The sequence below is a fragment of the Globicephala melas genome, chromosome X, assembly GCF_963455315.2.
Source record: "Globicephala melas chromosome X, mGloMel1.2, whole genome shotgun sequence".
Classification (NCBI taxonomy): Eukaryota; Metazoa; Chordata; class Mammalia; order Artiodactyla; family Delphinidae; genus Globicephala; species Globicephala melas.
Genome location: NC_083335.1, coordinates 72,773,573 through 72,788,171, shown reverse-complemented (window position 1 = coordinate 72,788,171; position 14,599 = coordinate 72,773,573). Strand labels below are relative to the sequence as shown.

The 14,599-nt window shown below is 41.0% G+C and overlaps 1 protein-coding gene across 1 annotated transcript in view; it reads left to right on the top strand.

The window, feature by feature from the left end:
- The first annotated feature begins 968 nt into the window (after nt 1-968).
- Nucleotides 969-14,599, top strand: part of VSIG4 (V-set and immunoglobulin domain containing 4) — a 29,589-nt gene continuing 15,958 nt past the window's right edge. Inside the window, exons 1-3 of the mRNA XM_030851530.3 lie at nt 969-1,081; nt 6,795-7,151; nt 7,919-8,200. Coding sequence (XP_030707390.1) covers nt 1,027-1,081; nt 6,795-7,151; nt 7,919-8,200 — 694 coding nt within the window. The 5' untranslated portion in view covers nt 969-1,026. The remainder of the gene's footprint in view (nt 1,082-6,794; nt 7,152-7,918; nt 8,201-14,599) is intronic.

The window sequence follows — 14,599 nt, the reverse complement described above, 5'->3', positions numbered from 1 at the left end:
CTTCAGTATGAATTTGTTGGATGTATTTTTCTTTTGGAAGTGTTTATATTTTCAAATATTAGTGGATTATTGTCAGTGCCAAACTTGGAGGTAGACTTCTGGTGGACTTACAGTCACTCTTGGGCCTGTGAAAAGAAGTAATTAAGCTTCCCATAAGGCTTAATATCACTCTCTCACAGATCAGGGGTATGTACCAATTGAAAGCCACTGAAAACATCAACCTAATAGAGCGTACCACTCAGGTCAATTGGCAAGTATATTGGATGCTAGACTTAACTTTCCCACAAAATAAATAAATAATAGATTCCTTGTGAGCAGTAATGGGAACTAATGTGTACCCTTACCACCAAAGAGGCAGAGCTATTGGAGAAAGTAATTCAAAGAGCTTTCCCTATATGAGATATGGGGGTATATTCCCTCATAACCATCTTACTCATGGGCTTACAAATTATTTAAGCATTGGTGTATAAAAATGTCTTTCATGAACTTAATTTCTGTATTCTGAGGCCCATAGGCACCCACCTCCAACACTCTTTATTTGCATACGCTGAACAGACGGGGTTAACTCTATGACTGCTGAATATTGCATAGGCCAGCAAAGTTGATCTTTTCTACTTGGGCCCACCAGAAAGGAAAACACTCCCATACTGAAGGGAGCAGACTCATCCCAAAAGTCATTCCTCAACCTCATCTTGTTGAGGAAACACAAGTAAACACAGCTTGAGAGATCAAAGACCAGAAACCCCTATTGGCTCCAGGGAAAGTCAAGTCAATAGTCTAGCAGGGGGAGGAATTGCTTCACTCACACTTAAACCTCCAACCCCAGGCAAGGGAGGGAAGGGTGTGCTCATGTGACTTGTGCTGAAATAGGGAAGGAAGGGGAATTTGAGATGGGACTGGGAGTCCGAGCGAGAGATATAGGGAAGAAAAGGAAGTGAGCAGGCACAGACACTGGCAGCCATCAGGAGTTCAAGTCTTTTTGACAGCAGGAGGCTGGAAGAAAGGACAGAAGTGGTTCTGGCTGTGATGGAGCTCTTACTGGGCCTACTGCTCCTGCGCCACCTACTGGTGGTCACCTATGGTAAGGTAGCAAAAGGGGGCCTGGCTGCCACTGCTGGCACAGGCAAAAAGCTGGGGGTTGGGGAGAGGCGGGATTGAACGCCTACTGAGGAAAGCCTACTCCTGCTGACTAGGTGAGTGTTCTCAGCCAATGCTCCCGGCTTTCTCAGCTTTTGGCAGAAGGAAGGGAGGAGGTTGAAGTCTATTGAAGAAGCTAGGAGATAATTTTGGGTAGAAATTGGAAAGGATTCTCTCTCGGAAAACATCCACATGATTTTCTAGTACCTGTCATATCTCAGGGGCATTAAAAATGTGCCCAATGCCACCCAAATCCCTCCCCAATCTGTTGCCCTTCATCTTAAATTCTACCACTATACCTTTACCCCTATGCTACCAGGTTTTGATCCTTGTTAAGGTATACAACCCCCAAAAGAAGTAATGTTGTCAGGAGCTAGATGAGACCTTAGAAGTAACCTAGATCCACATTTCACTGTTATGAACAGGTGTTCAGAATATTTGTTCACATTCTTGCAGTGACTGAGAATTCACTACTTGTCCAGACCATCTAAAAAGGCAGCTTCAACTGTTAGAAAGTTCTTCCTTGTGTTGAACTAAATCAAATTCCCTGTGGCTTCCATCCAAAAACCCCAGCCCTGTTTCTTGGAGACACAGATAATATATCTTCTCCCTCTATGCTGTGACAGCTCTTTAGAGTCCTGAGGACAGAAACCATGTCCCTTTGATTCATCTCTTCTCCAAGCTAAACAGCCTTAGCTCCTTCAACTGTTCTTCACAGAACTTGGTTTCTTACCACTTCCTGGGTTATCTCACTTCCCTGTGGACATAGCCCAGTTTGTCTGGGCTATTTGTGGGGGCTTAATGCTGGACACATACCCCAAAGGAGGATTGACTATCCCATAGTAGCATTATTTTGTGGGGTCTTACTCCATCCTCATTTATACCCCTGAAAATTGAAATAGCCTTTTTAGGAAACTGAGCCTGATAATAGCTAAGTGAAATCCAGGATAGGGTAAAAGATTCTTTGATGCACCCCTGTTTATTCCATATCCTTAGAGGGAGAGACTAGATGAGTGTTAACTTGGTGCGCTTTGTGTGGTTAGAAAGAACCCAACTTTCCATAACTGACTCAGATTAAACCACCTTGTCCTGGGGCTCTGTGACCCATTAAATTCTAGAACCTCAAAGTTAGAAAAGAGACACTGAGTTAAGTCACCCAAGAAGGAAAATAATTTGCTCCAGGGCACAGAGCATTAGCAGCAGAGTTAATGTTCCTAAAAATTACCGTTCTTTCTACAACTACAATATTTTCACTATCTAACATGTTTTAGAGTGCACCACTCTACCTTCTCCAAATCTGTTGATTTGAGCTGGGAATTAAAGAGGCAGGACTGGAGCTCAGAGGAACATTTTGTAAATGTTAAATTTAAATCACTTGTGTATGTGTGTGTGTGCATGTTCCCTCCACAGCCTGTGAGCGTCCTTTAGACCTGGAAGCAGGTCTTCCATTTGCATGGAGGGTCTTACACCACAGACCTGAGACTGTGGACAAACTCAATGGCCAATAATGCTTTCTGTCTCCCTTCATCTCAGTATCCCCAACCCATCTATATAGTTAGATCAGCTTGGCTGGCCTTAGAAGATCCTGTCAGCTGGACAGATCTGTAAGACTGTGGCTTAACTTCTAAAAAGCCTAAGATCTAAGACATGTTGAAATAATCACAATAAAAATAAGTCCTAATATTTGCATTTTATAAAAACTATAAACATTTTATAAATACCTATTATCTTAGCTAATCCTCTTTTGAGGAAGCATCCCAAGAGGGAGAGAGAGGCCAAACACAGAGGTGCAGGGTCATTGGAAGATCTCACCATCTTTGTTTAATGATGGGAGAAGGAAAATTCAAGATGGGACCCATAATGGATCTCATAAAAGGGGCCACATACCCCAAACTAGGCCTTTTCTTGATTTAGTATCATCACACAGACCACAGAACTTTGATTTTCAAAGTCCAGGTCCCAGGACCAGAGTGGGCCTCAGTAATATGCGTCCTTTCTCAAGTCAAAACTTTTTTCAACAAAGCCCTTTGAGTCCATGCTCAGCCCTTTTCTTTCTTCTGAGGGGATGCAATATTTGCAGGAAATTCAATCCTTCCATGAGGGAGGAGAGCTAAGCTCTGAAGTTCTGGGAAAGGTTTCTCAGGAAGCAGCTGGCAGATGGGGGAATTACTTTTCAGGAAGTCAGGAGGATATTATCTAGCCCTAGGATAACACCCATTAAACCATGTCAAATAGGCCCAGATAAGGGGTTGCTGGTTTCTGTTGTGGCTGGTGGATTAATCAGTTAAAAAAGTAAAAAGGCAGTGTAGGAGCTGAAAGACTTCATTCTAGGCCTCCAGGCCAAGCTTTGCTCCTGCTCTCTGTGTGACTTTGAGTAAGCAACTTTCTCTCTCTGGGCCTCAGCTTGTCCACATGTACCGTGAGAGAGTGTGACTAAGTGGTTTCTAAAAGCCCTTTGAGCTATGCCATACTGGAAGTCTCCAAATTCTCTCCTGCCTGGTACTTCAAACCCTGTTGTACAAAGTACCTCACCATTTGGTGGTCTGCATAGATCCATAATGGGCAGAGCATCCCCCTAAGAGTTGGGACTTTCCTGAAATAGATTTTCCTCTACCCAATCTTCCAGGAAAGTCAGGAGTATTGTTTAATTTGGCCAACATTTCACATTGGCTGCCAAGCCAGTCCTGTCGCTAAAGTGTCCTCTCTGGTTTCCTTATAACCCAGGGATGACCTATTACCTACCCATAACTTGGTAGGTCCCAGCAGAATGGAAAGGCAGACTCCTTACTTTCTCATGTATTAACTTCTCCTTCAGGTCATTATTAAAGCAGACAATGATCCAATCTAATGAATCTGTCCACCGTGGGTAAGACGTATTGAGGATTTCTAGGATAAGAAGAATCAATACAAATATGTGAAGTTTCTCTTGAGGCATGGGACAGGACTAGCATTTATCCCACACCTACTGAATGCCAGCCACTATGCTAGGTGCTTTCACACTTATGAGCTCATTTTATCATCATAATAACACTCCATGGAAGGTTTACTATTACCTCTATTTTGCTGATAATGACCTAAAACTCAGTCAGGCTTAGCAATTTACCCAAGGTCACACAGAGAGATATATGGTAAGGCAGACCTTAAACTTAGATTGGTGTTACTCTTCTTACTACATCATGCAGTCCTTCACTGTCCTCCTGATCTCACTAGGTGCAGTGCTCCTACTCAGTGTTTCTCTAGGCTCTTTGTGCACCAGAGGAAGAGTTGGAAAGTAAAAACCTATGCTATTGAAGTTACCTTCATTTTGGAGGTCAGGGTACATGAGGAATGGTATATTGTCCTCTTTCTTGTGATACCCTGTGCCTACCATACACTGTCTCTTCATGCTACTGATGAAACAGGAAGAATAAGAGGAGAGCAGAACAAGAAGAAAAAGGAGGAGTAATAGGAGCAAGATGGAATAATGGGTGAAAGGAATAAAGGAAAAGGGAAGAAAAAGAGTAAAAGGGGGAAAATATGCCATTCTTGGATGTCTTGTTACTAACTACGCCCCACTCTCCTATTCTGGGATGGAGAAGTGAAGCCTGACCCACTTCTAGAAGTGAGACTGGGAAATTGGGACTGACTGCCCATATTTTTGACAGACCAGAGTGAGCTATGTGAGAATCTCCAGCAAGTTTCCAGAGAGAGTAATGCATGACAGGCCTTGCAGCCCCCCTATGTCAAAGGGAAAACATATATATTCACAGACAGGCATTTTTGGCTGCTCCAGCTGTCCTCACAGCAAAATGCTGTTTTGTTGCCCTAGAAGGAAGGGAAGTATGAGAATACTTTTCAGAGTTGGAGAAGGATATTTGGGAGGGCTGGAGAAAGATTAAACTGAAAGGGTCAAATGGTTTTCAAGGGGCTTAAGGCTGGTATGCTTGTGCTTACAGGTGAGCAAAAATATACATGGGCATGTGTGCTCATGACGATGATAAGCTGTATCTGCATGCATATGGAGGCAGGAACTGTCAATAGCACAGTGAAACCCACTACCTGGTGAAAGCTCACCACCAGCTAGAACATGTAATTATTTAATTTATGCTTTCATTAAGTCTATTAGCACTGAACCATCTAAGATTGGAAGAGGCCTTAAAGAATAATTCTGTTCAAGACCTAAACAAAGCTCAGAACTTGCCCTAGACAGCTTAGTCCATCATGGACAGCTCTGATTAATTACAAAATTCATTTTTAGGGAAAACCAAAATCTGCCTGTATTGTGCTCCCATTTGTGGATCTGAGTTTTTCTCTCTGCCCAGTTTGAAACTCTCCAGAGAGAATGTGGTGGACCTAGCAACATGGACCCATGTTTATTTATTATTGTTTATTCAAGGCTTTTATCTTGGCCAAAATATGCTGGTTATGTACTAGAGTCCCAGGTGAGGGCACAGGCCAAAGGCTAAACTTTAGTAACCTCATTGATAGAAGCCCTGGTACTTGGCAATACATTATGGGAGCTAGCCCCCACCCCAACTTCCATCTGCTTGACTGAAGCCTGGGAATACTAGGCTATATAAAAAGTTTTTATTCAGCAATAGCTTACACTTTGAAACAACCTCTCCTGAGAGAGATATAAAGACATATCTAAATACAATCTCTCACTCCTGACCCCAGTTAAATAAAACACAAAATCCTCAAGATATTAGCTTATGGATGGAAACTGCTGATGGAAGGTGGTGGCTCTCTCAACACCCACAAATTTCCCCCCTTAGTTTCCTTTCCCAGCAAGCCAAGAATTAATCACCCTTTGGTCCTACCATCATTCCTACCACAGCCAGTTCTAGGATTATACTCAGAACTTTTTCCCCTCCAGACCTTTTCATCTCCATTCCTCCTCAGGATGAAATTTTCCAATGTACCTTTGCTGAGAACTCAGAGAAACCAATAGGGAAATAAAGAAAGGATAGAAATCAGAAGAAAAAAGTCAAGCTTACAAATTACAGGTTTAACACTTAACAATAACTAAAGATTTTGTTAAACAGGAATGCATCTCACACAAGTTTCCACCCTCAAAATTGTCCTTTGTCTGCCTCTTTCCTCCCTTCCAGAAAAGAGCTTTAGTCTAAGGACCCAATCTGAGCCTTTCTGAAGGAGCAATGGGGAATTAGTGGGGCAGATAGCCCTTTCTTTCTGAGCCTTGAAGCCACCACATTTCTCCAGGTACATAATTACATACAGTAAAATAGCCCAGACCCAACTGCTCAGCATTTGTTTCCACACTTCTTTTGCAAAATGTTGAAAGACGTATCTTTCATGGATTTACAGAATGTTAGAGTTTGTAGAATCGTTAGAGATCATTCCATTCAGATTCTCTACATTATATACAAAGAAAATGGGTCCTCCATGGTGAAAGGTGACTTACCCAGGGTCACCTCACAGCAAGGCAGTGACAGGGAAAGGACTTGAAACTCACAAGAGCTAAACAACCTTAAGGGCTTTCCTTCTGAGGACTGGTTCTGATTGATGGGAGGGCTGGCAGAGAACAAAAGGGCATGGGAAATCTGAAACTATGAGTTAAGGCTGTGTTTCTCAAAAGCCTCTCTGCCATTGCCATCTTAGCACCCAGGTGGGTGTGCCATCTGTGTCTGCTTCCTTCTTCTGTTCCCCCTCTTCAGGCCATCCCATCCTGAAAGTGCCTGAGAGTGTGACAGGGCCTTGGAAAGGGGATGTAAATATTCCCTGCACCTATGGTCCTCTGCAAGGCTATACACAAGTCTTGGTAAAGTGGCTGGTAGAACGTGGCTCAGACCCAGTCACCATCTTTTTACGTGACGCTTCTGGAGACCATATCCAGCAAGCAAAGTACCGGGGCCGCCTGCATGTAAACGACAAGGTTCCAGGAGATGTGTCCCTCCAACTGAATACCCTGGAGATGGATGACCGGAGCCACTACACATGTGAAGTCACTTGGCAGACCCCTAATGGCAAGCAAGTCGTGAGAGATAAGATCATTGAACTCCGTGTCCAGAAACGTGAGTCACTGTGGGTGTTAGGAAAGTACTGGTAAGCAAAAACCTGAGAAAGGACTGTAATCCTAGAAAACCCTGAGAAACCCAGAGACCTCTGTTTACATTTACATAGTCTCTCTTCAGTTATATGTGCTAATCAGAGGAAGTGGACAGGCAGAGCATCCTCAGTGATATCACTCTCGTGGCAGAATTTAATAAATGTTAGGAAGGCTTTCTGGCCTTCAAATCTCTACCCCTTCAAGTGTCCCAGAAATTCCTGCATCGATAGCCTGATTGCTTCCTTGGACTCTGAGTCTTAAAATCCATAAAAATGAGTATATCTGATCAGGATATTGGAGAGTGGATAGATGCTGGCAGAGAAACTCTGGGAAAAGGAATGCATGGATTAGTCAAGATAAGCTTAACTGGCTTGACAATTTTACAGAGTTCTGACCCCTGGTAATCCCAAACTGCATATAATCCAAAAACTCTACTTGAGCAAAACAACAACAACAAAGCCTGTTTGTTGTTGTTGTTGTTTTTAGTCAGTTGATTGTTTTAACTCCAGATAACCCAAATCCCCAGATAATCCAAAATGGTACCTAATCTTCCAAAAAGAAGTTCTTTTTATTTAAGTTGTCCTATTCCCTTTTTCCTCCCCATGTCAGGAGTCCCTTTTAGTTCCCTTTGCAGATATATTCATACCCCTAGACTCAGCAGGGATGACTCAGCCTTGTGTTCCCATACCCTTGTAACTTCTCAGAGCCTCCTCTCTTGTCTTCCCTTTGCAGTTTCTGTTTCCAAGCCCACAGTGACGACTGGCAGTGGCTATGGCTTCATGGTACCCCAGGGAATGAGAATTAGCCTTCAATGCCAGGCTCGGGGTTCTCCTCCCATCAGTTATGTTTGGTACAAGGAACAGACTAACAACCAAGAACCCATCAAAGTAGGAGTCTTGAGTACCTTACTCTTCAAGCCTGCAGTGGTGACAGACTCAGGCTCCTATTTCTGTACTGCCAAGGGCCGGTTAGGCTCTGAGCAGCACAGTGACACTGTGAAGTTTGTGGTCAAAGGTGAGCAATTCTCTTTCCTGGTGAGCATTTCAATGGACTACCTTGTTCCAGAGATACGTCAGTATATGTCTTTATTCCAGAGAAGAGAAGTTGGGGCAGGGTGGGAAGGGAGTCCTGGGTTGTTCAATCACAAAGAAAAAATTCTGCACTGGGGACAATAGGGGTGGAGACAATGCCTGTCATGTTGTAGGTTAAGTAGATGAAAATGGTAAAGGGAAAAGTGACATTTATTGGTACATTTATTTGCCAGATACAATGCACAAGAAGTCGGCACATGTCTTCTCATTGAATCCCACAAATATCTCATGAGATACCCTTATTTTACAGAAGAGGAAACTAAAAGTCAGGAAGGGAAACCTACTTGTCCAGGGGCTCAGAGCTTGGAAGTTCAAGGCGGTATTTGTACTCAGATTTCATGCTCTTTCCACTATGTCTGATTGCCTCTCATGGTGGAACCTATACCAGCTCCTGGGCACCCTTCGGGATACTTTTTGTTTGTTTCTTTTTGTTGTGCTTTGTTTGGTGTGTTTTTTGTTGTTATTTTTTTGGTTGATTTTGTTTGGTTTTGCTTTATGAAATAAAGCCCAGATCTCTGCATAGTTTCTTTAAATCCCCCCCCTCTTTTTTCCTAAAGCCAAATGCAAGTTCTGGTTGAAGTCTCGATGAAGATTGACTATGCTTAATCAAGGTCAGATTATTTATTAAAGAATTATTTGGGAATACTACAAACTGTTTACATAAAGATTGTAGGCTGGGATTTAAGTGATCAGCTCAGCAGTGATATGTCCAAATGAGTCTTGTTACCTTTCAAGAAATCTCCTTGGAAGGAAAGATACTTATTTCAATAAGGTTTCTATTTCCAAAAACATGTTGAGTACTAACTGCCTTTAGGAGATTATCCTCAGAGCCACCTGAAAATTATTATCCTCTGAGGCCAACTCTGTATAACAAAAGTGAACAAACTGTCTCCTTCCACTTGGGTTAGGAGACTGATGTTGGTTTGAGACTCCTGTTTCGCCTGCAAGGATTTGTTTCCCAAAATTGAATTGTAATGAGGATGTGTGTGCTGTAGGATTTGGTCTGTTAGTTTAGGTGGGAATAAGGGCAGTCTCATTCTGAGAGAATTATATGGACACTGGCCCAGTTCTCTGAGAGTCGATAATCTGGTCAAGCAGAGAGAGCAAGACATGGCCAGAAAGTTCAAGAATGTGTACTTCATAAAGGGACAAGTTGAACATTCTCACCTTTCTGAGTTTGTTTCTAGTCCATCTGGGGAGGATCTTGCTCACAACTAATCAGCCTGTCTATTCCTTATCTAGTCCATGTTCACAGGTCACAGAGCTGTTAGGCAGTACTCACAATTGAGCTCTCTGACAGATAAGGAAATTGAGGCTCAGAGAAGTTACACCCTTCCCTGTTCTCTAAGCCAAGCTACTATCTCTTGGCTTCCTCTACCTGCCTCTTTTGCACCTCAACCTGGTCCCATGAGTCTGGTCACTTGTTTCATCTCTGTCCTACATAGCTCTCAGCTCCTCATCCATCCCCTCACCCTCTGTGATGTTCCTTAATTCTGGAAAAAGCAGAGATGCATTGATGCCACTTTAGTTTCATGCTCTGTGACATCAACTGCCTGTCCCCATGCTGTATGCCAATCAATTTGCTCATCTATGTTCCATTCCTTATAACAGCTATTCAGAATACTTTCTGCCTTATCTCATGTCCCCAGCCCTGCTCCCAGAAGATGAGGTCACCTTCTCCTTCTTTGAGAAGACCCAGACCCCTGCCCTCAGATGTGAATTCTATCAACCACCCTCTCTACTTTGACATTTCCCTGCCTATTCTCTCTTGGCTCAGAGTAAGATGTGTCTTTCTTCTCTCCACAGTAAACCTTCTACCTCAGCTCTTTACCTCAACTACTCCAACTCCCTGCTTCACCCATTATCCTCTACATAAGCCTAAAATGTATGTATGTACGTGTGTGTGTATGTATGTATGTATAATATATGTATAATGTAAGGCTAATATACATATATATGTAAATAACATACATATATATGTTATTTTAAAAAATGTTTTCGGGCTTCCCTGGTGGCACAGTGGTTGAGAGTCTGCCTGACGATGCAGGGGACACGGGTTCGTGCCCCGGTCCGGGAAGATCCCACATGCTGCGGAGTGGCTGGGCCTGTGAGCCATGGCTGCTGAGCCTGCGCTTCCGGAGCCTGTGCTCCGCAATGGGAGAGGCCACAACAGTGAGAGGCCCGCGTTCCGCAAAAAAATTAAAAATAATAAAAAATAAACGTTTTCTTCATCTGCCACACCACCTCTCTCCTATGGCCACTACCAACCTACTAAAAACGGTAGTTTTCACTGGCTGTCTCTCCCTATTTAGCACAACATAACTTTGTAAACTGGAGTCATCACTTCCAAATCTCCAAAACCCAAGATATCTTTATTCACATCTTTGCTCCTTTGTCATAAATTAATTGTCCATATAAGTGTGAGTTTATTTATGGGCTCTCAATTTTGTTCCATTGATCTGTGTGTCTGTCTTTGTGCCAGCAACATACTCTTTTGATTACTACAGCTTTGTAGTATAGTTTGGAATCAGGGACTGTGATGCCTCCAGCTTTGTTCTTCCTCAAGATTGTTTTAGGTTATTCTGCATTTTTTGTGGTTCCACACAAATTTTAGAATTATTTGTTTTAGTTCTGGGAAATATGCCATTGGAATTGGGACAAGGATTGCATCAAATCTGTAGATTGTTTTGGATAGTATAGACATTTTAGCAATACTACTTCTTCCAATCAATAAAAATGGGATATCTCTCCAATTATTTATGTCTTCAATTTCTTTCATCAGTGTCTTACAGTTTTCAGTGTACAGGTCTTTCACCATCTTGGTTAAATTTTTTCCTAAGTATTTTACATTTTTGATACAACTATAAATTGGATTATTTTCTTCATTTGTTTTTCTGATAGTTCATTATTAGTATGTAGAAATGCCACAAATTTCTGTATATTGATTTTGTGTCCTGTTATTTTACTGAATTCATTTATTAGTTTTAAAAGACTTTTGGTGGTCTTTAGGTTTGTCTTTATATAGTATCACGTCTATCTTCAAATAGTGAAAATTTTACTTCTTCCATTCCAATTTGGGAGGCTTTTATTCTAAAATTATTTTCTTAAATTTAATTTTGGATTGTTCATTGCTAGCATACAGAAATACAACAGATATTTGTATATTGAACTTATATCCTGCAATCTTGCTAAACTCATTTATTAGCTCTAATCATTGTTTTGCGGATTCATTTTTTTTATATAAAACATTGAAAACCAGACCCCTAGATAACCACTTTGGTTTCTTGTTTATAGGAGGCATAATTTCTTTACATACATATATATATATATATATATATATACTTATTTATTTATTTATATATTTATTTATACATATTACATCTTTCTTGGAGTATAATTGCTTTACAATGGTGTGTTGGTTTCTGCTTTATAACAAAGTGAATCAGTTATACATATACATACGTTCCCATATCTCTTGCATCTCCCTCCCTCCCACCCTCCCTATCCCACCTCTCCAGGCGGTCACAAAGCACCGAGTTGATCTCCCTGTGATATGCGGCTGCTTCCCACTAGTTATCTACCTTACGTTTGGTAGTGTATATATGTCCATGCCTCTCTCTCGCTTTGTCACAGCTTACCCTTCCCCCTCCCCATATCCTCAAGTCCATTCTCTAGTAGGTCTGTGTCTTTATTCCTGTCTTACCCCAAGGTTCTTCATGATATTATTTTTTCTTAAATTCCATATATATGTGTTAGCATATGGTACTTGTCTTTCTCGTTCGGACTTACTTCACTCTGTATGACAGACTCTAGGTCTAGCCACCTCATGACAAATAGCTCAATTTCGTTTCATTTTATGGCTGAGTAATATTCCATTGTATATATGTGCCACATTTTCTTTATCCATTCATCCGATGATGGACCCTTAGGTTGCTTCCATCTCCTGACTATTGTAAATAGAGCTGCAATGAACATTTTGGTACATGACTCTTTTTGTTTTTTTGTTTTGTTTTGTTTTGTTTTATTATTTTTTTTAACATCTTTATTGGGGTATAATTGCTTTACAATGGTGTGCTAGCTTCTGCTTTACAACAAAGTGAATCAGTCATACATAAACATATGTTCCCATATGTCTTCCCTGTTGCGTCTCCCTCCCTCCCACCCTCCCCATCCCACCCCTCCAGGCTGTCACAAAGCACCGAGCCAATATCCCTGTGCCATGCGGCTGCTTCCCACTAGCTATCTACCTTACTGTGTTTGTTAGTGTGTATATGCCCATGACTCTCTCTCGCCCTGTCACAGCTCACCCTTCCCCCTCCCCATAACCTCAAGTCCGTTCTCTAAGAGGTCTGCGTCTTTATTCCTGCTTTACCCCTAGGTTCTTCATGACATTTTTTTCTTAAATTCCATATATATGTGTTAGCATACGGTATTTGTCTTTTTCTTTCTGACTTACTTCACTCTGTATGACAGACTCTAGGTCTATCCACCTCATTACAAATAGCTCAATTTCGTTTCTTTTTATGGCTGAGTAATATTCCATTGTATATATGTGCCACATCTTTTTTATCCATTCATCCGATGATGGGCACTTAGGTTGTTTCCATCTCTGGGCTATTGTAAATAGAGCTGCAATGAACATTTTGGTACATGACTCTTTTTGAATTATGGTTTTCTCAGGGTATATGCCCAGTAGTGGGATTGCTGGGTCATATGGTAGTTCTATTTGTAGTTTTTTAAGGAACATCCATACTGTTCTCCATAGTGGCTATAACAATTCACATTCCCACCAGTAGTGCAAGAGTGTTCCCTTTCCTCCACACCCTCTCCAGAATTTATTGTTTCTAGATATTTTGATGATGGCCATTCTGACTTGTGTGACATGATATTTCATTGTAGTTTTGATTTGCATTCCTCTAATGATTAATGATGTTGACCATTCATTCATGTTTTTGTTGACAGTCTGTATATCTTCTTTGGAGAAATGTCTATTTAGGTCTTCTGCCCATTTTGGGATTGGGTTGCTTGTTTTTTTGTTATTGAGCTGTATGAGCTGCTTATAAATTTTGGAAATTAATCCTTTGTCAGTTACTTCATTAGCAAATATTTTCTCCCATTTTGAGGGTTGTCTTTTGGTCTTGTTTAAGGTTTCCTTTGCTGTGCAAAAGCTTTGAAGTTTCATTAGGTCCCATTTGTTTATTTTTGTTTTTGTTTCCATTTCTCTAGGAGGTGGGTCAAAATGGATCTTGCTGTGATTTATGTCATACAGTGTTCTGCCTATGTTTTCCTCTAAGAGTTTGATAGTTTCTGGCCTTACATTTAGTTCTTTAATCCATTTTGAGTTTATATTTGTGTATGGTGTTAGGGAGTGATCTAATCTAATACTTTTACATGTACCTGTTCAGTTTTCCCGGAACCACTTATTGAAGAGGCTGTCCTTTCTCCACTGTACATTCCTGCCTCCTTTATCAAAGATAAGGTGACCATATGTGTGTGGGTTTATCTCTGGGCTTTCTATCCTGTTCCACTGAACTATCTTTCTGTTTTTGTGCCAGTACCATACTGTCTTGATTACTGTAGCTTTCTAGTATAGTCTAAAGTCAGGGAGCCGGATTCCTCCAGATCCATTTTTCGTTCTCAAGATTGCTTAGGCTATTCGGAGTTTTTTGTGTTTCCATACAAATTGTGAATTTTTTTGTTCTAGTTCTGTGAAAAATGCCAGTGGTAGTTTGATAGGGATTGCATTGTATCTGTAGATTGCTTTGGGTAGTAGAGTCATTTTCACAATGTTGATTCTTCCAATCCAAGAACATGGTATATCTCTCCATCTATTTGTATCATCTTTAATTTCTTTCATCAGTGTCTTATACTTTTCTACATACAGGTCTTTTGTCTCCTCAGGTAGGTTTATTCCTAGATATTTTATTCTTTTTGTTGCAATGATAAATGGGAGTGCTTTCTTGATTTCACTTTCAGATTTTTCATCATTAGTGATGAAAAATCATTTTTCATCCTATTCCTGGCATAGGAATGCCAGCGATTTCTGTGCATTAATTTGGTATCCTGCTACTTTACCAAATTCATTGATTAGCTCTAGTAGTTTTCTGGTAGCATCTTTAGGATTCTCTATGTATAGTATCATGTCATCTACAAACAGTGACAGCTTTACTTCTTCTTTTCCAATGTGGATTCCTTTTATTTCTTTTTCTTCTCTGATTGCAGTGGCTAAAACTTCCAAAATTTTATTGAATATGAGTGGTGAGAGTGGGCCACCTTGTCTTGTTACTGATCTTAGTGGAAATTCTTTCAGGTTTTCACCATC